We start from the raw sequence: 8,177 nt of genomic DNA, 5'->3' as shown, positions 1-8,177 counted from the left end.
TTCGTGATTTTAACAAATTATAAAACGTTGGATTGTTCTGCTTGGATGTATGTTTGCCATGTTTACCAAATTCGCACGTTTGTTTTCTACCGATCATAAATCACAATATTCAATTTATTTTGATAGTAGTTGTGATTTCCCACAATTGAAAAAAATGGTATATTTCTGCTTGAATCTCTGATTACCATGTTTACCAAAACCACGTGTTTGTTTTCAAGTAGTAATGAATTATAATATTCAATTATTTTCAAATAAATTTGTAACTTTAAGCAATTAGAAAAAAATGTTTTATTTCTAATGAAATTTTTGTTCACCGTGTTTAAGAACATGGCTTGTTTGTTTTTTAGAATCAATAAATCATAATCTTTGCATCTTTTTGAATAAATTTGTAATTTTAGCAAATTATAAAATGTTGTATTTTTCTGCTTGAATGTATATTTACCATGTTTACCCAATTCGCACGTTTTTTTTCTCGCGATTATAAATCATAATATTTAATTCTTTTTGAATAAAATCGTGATTTAACCAAATTGGAAAATGTTTTATATTTCTAGTTGAATTTCTGTTCTCCATATTCACCAAAAAAAGCCGTTTGATTTTCTAGTAACTATAAATCATAATCTTCAATTCTTTTTAAATAAATTTGTGATTTTACCATATTGGAAAAAGGACAATATTTCTGGTTGAATTTCTGTTTAACATTCTTACTAAAATCGCATGTTTGTTTTCTAGCAATAATGTATCATAATATTCAGTTCTTTCGAAATGAATTCTTGGATTTACCAAATTGGAAAAAGTTTTGTATTTCTGCTTGAGTTTGTGTTTACCATGTGATAAGGTTTACAGTTACTTGTGTTACCAGGCTATTTGCTGTTTTGCTCGTAAATTACCGACACGTGGATTACGTTGTAGCTTTAGAAATTGTTAAATGTACTTCCGTATGTAAATCGTATTTTATGTGTTCGCATTGCGATGTTTCCGAAGATACTTTTAGTAAAGGTGCTGTATTTGTTAAGCAACCTGACTGTACCGGCAATTCTGTTTCGTTAAACATTCTACTTATTGCAGATTTGCATTTTTCTAAACTAAAACCAATGAGAGGTTTAGAATTAAGTAGCTGAAACTCACTTTTGAACTTTATATTATAATCTTAAAAAGTTAGTTGAATTGACTATTTCAAATATGATCAATTTCATTAATAACATTGATTAAATTAACAATTTAGATGTGCATTCACTTATCATAAAAGTTCTAAGAACCTTACATACGATTTTAAATACTTAATACATAACTTTTATAAAATACAAAATACTTGATATCTACACACAATTCTCACATAAATTTCACATATATTTCACATTTTTGTTTAATTAATCAAATAATCATGGACCGCCATCATTCAAAATTAAAAACAGTATCAGCATTCCCCTTCGATCATAGCATTAAAAAAATAAAGCATTGCAATTTTCCTGTTTTTTTTCTAATTGTTTTATCGTATATTGTAATAATTCAAGCCTTTTCCAAAATGTGCATCCACCATGGTAGGACCTAAACCACATCCAGATGGAAACTCGTGGAGAAATTTGGAACTGGGACGTTTTTTCTCATTTTTTACTTTATGTTCTTCTCGTCCAAAAATGTCCCAAATGACCAATGTATCTGCACATGGTATGGCTGTCGGATAAATTAAATTGAATTTACAAAAATACTTACAAGATGAATTATTTCAGCAGTATTGTATATGATAAGCTACGATTTATTTATTTGTTCTGCCCACATTTTTATTAGAAGTTCGTAATTTGAAATGTCTTAATTTATGCACGAAGTTTGCAATTGTTCAATTTCAAGGTACACAATTCAAAATCACTTTGAACTTTTAAATAGCACTGCTACTCTATGATATGACACTAATTGATATTTATCATTTTAAACAATTATATAATTTTAATTGAAAATTAAGGTTCTAAATGCGCATTTCTAAATCAATTTGGTTTTGAATAGCCCCCAAAGTTTTAATATAATAACTGAGATTTGATAAAGTCTTATTAAAGCTTTCATCATTTTTTAAAGTTTTGAATTTCACAATCTGGTAGTTTCAAATACAAAAAATTCAGGGCAATTTTACTATTAAATATTTTAAAATTTAATATTAAAAGCCTCGCTGATTGTTTTTTTCAATAATAATTTTTGATTTCAAAAATTCCTAATTCTTTGATTTCAAATTTAGTCGGTTTTATATTTAATAATGTTAGAATTAGAAATTACAAATTGTTTGGTTTTCATGTTGAACGTAAAATAACTATCTGATTTTTTTAAATTCTTTGAAATCGTGGGAAAACAAATTGAATGGCTTGATAGTTGCACAATTTTTAGTTTAAAGGAGTCGTACTTAAACAATTTTAAATGAAACGCCTTCAAAATAAATTCAAAAAGAAAAATCCAGAAGATACTTGATCAAATTCAAGCTGTAAAACGAGAAAATTTTCTAACGAAGCATTCCACATTGAATTACAACAATTTTTTTAATATTTTAAAATGCCAAAAATTTGAAACTCGTATTAAAAAAAGAATTTTAAATTGAAAGACATAAAATTGTAAAATTTCTAAAATTGAAGCCAAGCTTGTTTTATAATCCTTTATTTACTATCTAATTATTATCAATTAAATATTTTTACACTTTCACTTTTGATTTTAGGTTTTGGAAGTATGAATGATTTAAAACTAAGAATATTTTATTCGAATATTTTAAGAATGAAGAATATTCTTAACGAAAGTATTAAAAATAAAGAAATTAAAAAAAATTTATTTAATTTAAAAATATTTAATTTTCAAATTGAAACCGTAATAATTCAATTCCCAAAATAATAATCGACCATTTAAAATTGGCTAATTATTAAATGAGGTAGGTTGAATCCAAATAATTGCAATTAAAAAGTTTGTAATATTTTTCCATTTTAAATCACTTAACTTTGAACGTATTTAAACAGAATAATTCATATTTAAAAGGATATAACTAAATTGTATTACACATTGAATGCTTAAATGATTTTAATTTAAAAGTAAAGAACTGAAAACAGATTTTTTTCAAAAATGAGTTAACTGCATAAGAAATCTTTAAAAAATCAAATACACATTTTGGTAAAAGAATTTTTTTTAACTCTAAGTTTTTGATACAATAATTACAATCAAAATTTATTTAAAATATTATTCACAAATTCAATTTTAAGGCCATGTGAACGTAAAGTACAAATTTTTTCTACATCACACGAAATCCGATATCAAATTGAAAATTTTGGAAATTAAATAAAAATCACTAAGAGACGTCTCGGTGGTCGTAAATTTTTACAATTGTAAGAAAACTTTTTTTTTAAGTTATAAAAATTTAGAATCGTGCAAACGTTTCTTATTGATTCTAATTTAAATTATCAAATTTTCAACGCGATATCGCGTTTCGTGTAAACATAAGTTGTATTTAAAATAATTATTTTGTATTTTCTCGGATTGGTAACAAATGAATATATGCCCTATTGTTATATAGCGATCAGTAATTCAGAATTTTTTTGTAAATAAATTATTTTCCTATTTCACATTTTTGTATTTGCATTTAGCATCCACATATCTCGAGAACAAGTTTTTTTTTTGGTAAAAAATTAAAAATTCTTTTTTAAATCATCATCTAATCCGATTTTAGAACCCCCTAAGATTTGAATCTGAAAATTGTTAGTCGATTTTTTTGGAAATGGCTAAATTTTATACAACAAACTTTGTTTTTCCATATTTAAAAACTTAGTATTTCACAACTTTTTTACGAAAAATGGATTTTTTATCGTAATCCGCGGTAAAGCTTATTTTAATTGTAGGTTAGTGTCATTTTGAGATTGTCAAATTTAGTGGAAATTTTTTTTATATTTTAAACAATGAATTTGATTTTACAGAATATTTTATTCCTCTTTTGAAAAATAATAATTTTGATGGTTATCCAGTTCTGTACGGCCAATTTTCAATTGTTCAATTTTCAACGTTTCGAATCTGTTCTTTTTTAAAATTTTAATCTAAATTTATTCAATTTCAGGATTTTCCAATTTAAAATAAAATAATTTAATTTCAAACGATTGAAATTACAAAATAAAACAATTCCAATTTTTATAGCTTCTAATAAAAAATTTGGAATTTCAAACACTTTCAATTTTAATTGCTTTCATTTAGAAATGGTACGATTTCAATTCCTTTTCATTGCATTCTATATATTTGTTTGAAAATTTTACATAATTTAAAATTGTTTGATTCCAATTGCTTGCATTTACAGCCAATTAAATAATAATTTGTTTAAATCTCACCCATTCGTGTGTGATCAGGATTCCAAAGAAGGTTCCAAATTCGAATTCTTTTTTCGACTGGTATGACATCAACCACGCGATCCAAACTGGCGAGAATTGCAATTTTCGCAAAACGACGATCCCGTTCCCAATATGTCCACTGAACAATCAATTCACCACTTATTTTGTTGAAGGTCAAATTTTCCACCGCTCCAGTAAAATCAATTCTTCTATACTGCAAAGGCGTTTGTGTATTGACATTCCAAATAGTCAAAGAACCGTCACAGAATCCGCCACCAACACAAAGAATTTTACTATCCCATGGGTGCCAAGCAAGAGCCTTTTGTGAAAAAAATATTACATAAATAATTTCACAATTAAAATTAAAATTGATAATTGAGAATTGACAAATTTAAGTGTATCTGACCTTTACGCGTTTATAGTAGCGAATATTCATATAAGGCTCAAAACTAGGCCAGGCATAAAGTTTGACAGTTGTGTCCTGGAGAGACAAAGCTAAAAATCTGTCGTTGGGTGACAATGTGAAATAAACAATTTCAGTTTCACAGGAGATACATTTTTGCTTTTTCCCAGTTGCAGCATCATAATTAGTCAAGCGTCCTGAAGAACAACCGCTGCAAGTGAAAACAAGTAAAAGAATGCAAGATTGTTTTGTATTGCATACATTTTTTGCGTCATCATTGTCTCGGAAGCTTTGATGGGTTTTTTAGTATTCGAAATTGTTTTCTAACCTAAATTTAAAATTTTGAAGTTAAATCTTCAAATTTTGGCTGAAAAAAACTAAAAAAGTATTAAGAATCATAGAATTGAAGGGCATGTTCTATGGCGACCACGTGCTCAAACCATATGTGTTATCAACATTTCTTTCATGTTCACTATGTCCTAAAGCAATGATATATCACCGTAGCACATGCCCTTACGAGAAATCTTTTACAAATCTTTTCACTTTTCGATAAAAATTTTCTAATTGAAATTCTATCTAATCTTATCCACTTCATAGTTTTCTAACATCCTACGTATTAGAATCGTAGAAATTCTTATCAAATTACATTCGTCAAACATCTTATATTTTTTTATGACAGCTTCTCATTGAAAGTCTGTCAAATCTTATGACTTGTACCAAATTCTGTGTATCAGAATATGGTGATTTTTTATCAATTCTATTCGTACAGAAATCTTATAATTTTCTACCAATATCATCTCATTAAAACTCTATCCAAGCTTAATGGCACCAATATTTTGTCAAATGCTATGTTCCTGAATCTTGGATATATCTATCAAATTCTATCTTTTTATTAACAATTTTTTATTGTAACTCCATCTTATCCTATTTTTTCACACGTTGAATCCAATCCTATCTCACAAAGTTTTAGAAATTTCAATCAAATTCTATTCATCTTCTGAATAAACCTCTATGAAATCTTACCCATACGCAACTTATAACAAGTCCCATCTTGTGAAGTTTGAACAATCCTATTCAATTCTATTCATTGAGAAATCTCATTTTTTATATCAATAGTGTCTCGTTAAAATTCTACCAAATTTTATTTTATGTTCTAGAATTATTTTATGTTTTTTGGAAAGTCCGCAGCTGTATCCAACTCTATTTATCGACAAATCTAATATTTCTTACCTAACAGCATCTTATTGCAACTTTATTGAATCTCAAGAACACCAATTATTTATAAAATCCTATGTTTCAGAATCTTAGGTAGCTCTGTCGAATGCTATATCCATCATAAAATCCTTCACTTTTCTGTGAACAATTTCTTGTTGAAACTGTATCGAATCTTATCCTTGCAGAACTTAACAAATCCTATCTTACAAAGTTTTGGAAATTTCTATAAAATTCTATCTAACGAGCATTCTTCAACATCTCCATCAAATGATTCTGATCATACATCTACGCAATATTATTTTATTATATTATTTCTATTGAATTCTATTCATAGAGAAACCTTATCTTTTTTTTAGCTTGTCCTTAAAATTATATCCAATCTTATTCTATGTTCTAGAATCTTCGAAGCTTTTATCCATCTCTATCCATCGATATATCTTATACTTTTTTACTAACAGCATCTTATTTTAGTTATAATAAATCGTAATAACAGCAATCATGTACAAAATCCTGTTGCAGATATTATCAAATACTATCTTACAAAGTTTTGAAACTTTCTATAAAATCCTGTCTGTTGAGAAATCTTAAACTTCTCTATCAAATGATTCTAATTACAATTTTACGAGATATTACCCATGTAGAAATAATATAAGTCCTATCTTTTAATTTTCAAAATACCTATGAAATTCCATACATAGAAAAATCTTATCTTATATCAATAGCCTGTCCTTAAAGTTCTATCAAAACTTATTCTATGTTCTAGAATTTTTTAAGCATTTACTCATCTCTATTTATCGAGATATCTTATACTTTTCTACGAACAACATGCTATTGTATTTACAGTAAATCTTAAGAACAACAATTATGTACAAAATCCTATTTTAGATATCAACAAAACTTATCTTAAAAAGTTTGGAAACTTTCTATAAAATTCTGTCTGTGGAGAAATTTTAAACTTCTCTATCAAATGATTCTGATTACACTTCTATGAATTATTACCCATATAGAAATTGTACAAGTCATATCTTCTAATTTTTGAAATATTCATTAAATTATATTCATAGAGAAATTTTATCTTTTAATATCAATAGCACCCATGAAGCACCCTTATCAAACAAAAAAAATTATTATAAAATAAAATAAAAATAAAATAAAAATAAAATGAAAATAAAAGTAAAATTTGTTGCCAGCAAATGAGAAGGCAACCAACCAAATCCTTTTTATTTATTTCCAAAGTAACGAAGAATAATTTTCTTTTCTTTTTTCTAGGGGGAAAGGAGGGGAGGAAAATCTTCCTTTCTTCAGATTCCAATGGGAACATTTTGTGGCGGTTGTCCAAATTCGGTCGTAGATTCTTGATTTTATTTTTATGAATTCTTCTCATCAATCTTTTTCGGTGTTCTAGAATCTTCGAAGCTTTTACCCATCTCTATCCATCGAGATATCTTTTTCTTTTCTACTAACCACATCTTATTGCAATTACAATAAATCTTCAGAACAGCAATAAAGTATGAAATCCTATTGTCGATATTTACAAATTATATCTTACAAAGTTTGGGAACTTTCTATAAAATTCTGTTTATTGAGAAATCTTAAACTTCTCTATCAAATGATTCTGATTGTACTTCTATAAAATATTACCCATATAGCTTTTATCTATCTTTAATATTTTTGTAACAGCAGTTCATCAATGAAACTCTATCAAGTCTTATTATCCTAGAAGTTGCATCAAATCCTATCTTACAAAATGTTTGAAATTAAAATCAAATTCTATATTTTGAGCAAGCTTAAACTTTCATATGATAATTTTCTGATTAAACCTTTATGAAATCTTACAGAGATAGAACTTTTATCAAGTCTTATCTTATAAATCTTCGAAATGTTTATTTAATTGTATTTATCAATAGATCTTATCTTCTTCTATGAAGAGTTCCTAACTTAAATTCTATTAAATCTTCTTAGCACAGAAGTCCTAACAATTCCTATGTTATCGAATCTTTAAAGTTTTTATCTAACTCTATCTACGAAGAAATCCTATGCTTTTTTACAAACAGCATCTTACTGCAAACTTATAACATCTTAAAACGCCAATTATTTATGAAATCCTATATTTGAGAATCCTTAATATACGAGGGTAGTTCAATAAGTCCTTAGAATGAAGTATAAAAACAATTTTTTTTGGGTAAATTTTTTTTTATTTTTCAACATAATCTCCTTGGAGC

At 26.7% G+C, this 8,177-nt stretch overlaps 1 protein-coding gene across 1 annotated transcript in view; it reads right to left on the bottom strand.

Moving 5' to 3' along the window:
• Window positions 1-1,124: 1,124 nt before the first annotated feature.
• Window positions 1,125-8,177, bottom strand: part of LOC117172053 (protein cortex-like) — a 510,305-nt gene continuing 503,252 nt past the window's right edge. Inside the window, exons 6-8 of the mRNA XM_033359792.1 lie at window positions 4,744-4,951; window positions 4,338-4,656; window positions 1,125-1,674 (exon numbers count right to left, since the gene is read on the bottom strand). Coding sequence (XP_033215683.1) covers window positions 1,490-1,674; window positions 4,338-4,656; window positions 4,744-4,951 — 712 coding nt within the window. The 3' untranslated portion in view covers window positions 1,125-1,489. The remainder of the gene's footprint in view (window positions 1,675-4,337; window positions 4,657-4,743; window positions 4,952-8,177) is intronic.

This window comes from Belonocnema kinseyi, chromosome 4 (assembly GCF_010883055.1).
Source record: "Belonocnema kinseyi isolate 2016_QV_RU_SX_M_011 chromosome 4, B_treatae_v1, whole genome shotgun sequence".
NCBI classification, from domain to species: domain Eukaryota; kingdom Metazoa; phylum Arthropoda; class Insecta; order Hymenoptera; family Cynipidae; genus Belonocnema; species Belonocnema kinseyi.
Note: the sequence above shows the minus strand (reverse complement) of the source record. Positions and strands in the feature narration are given on the sequence as shown.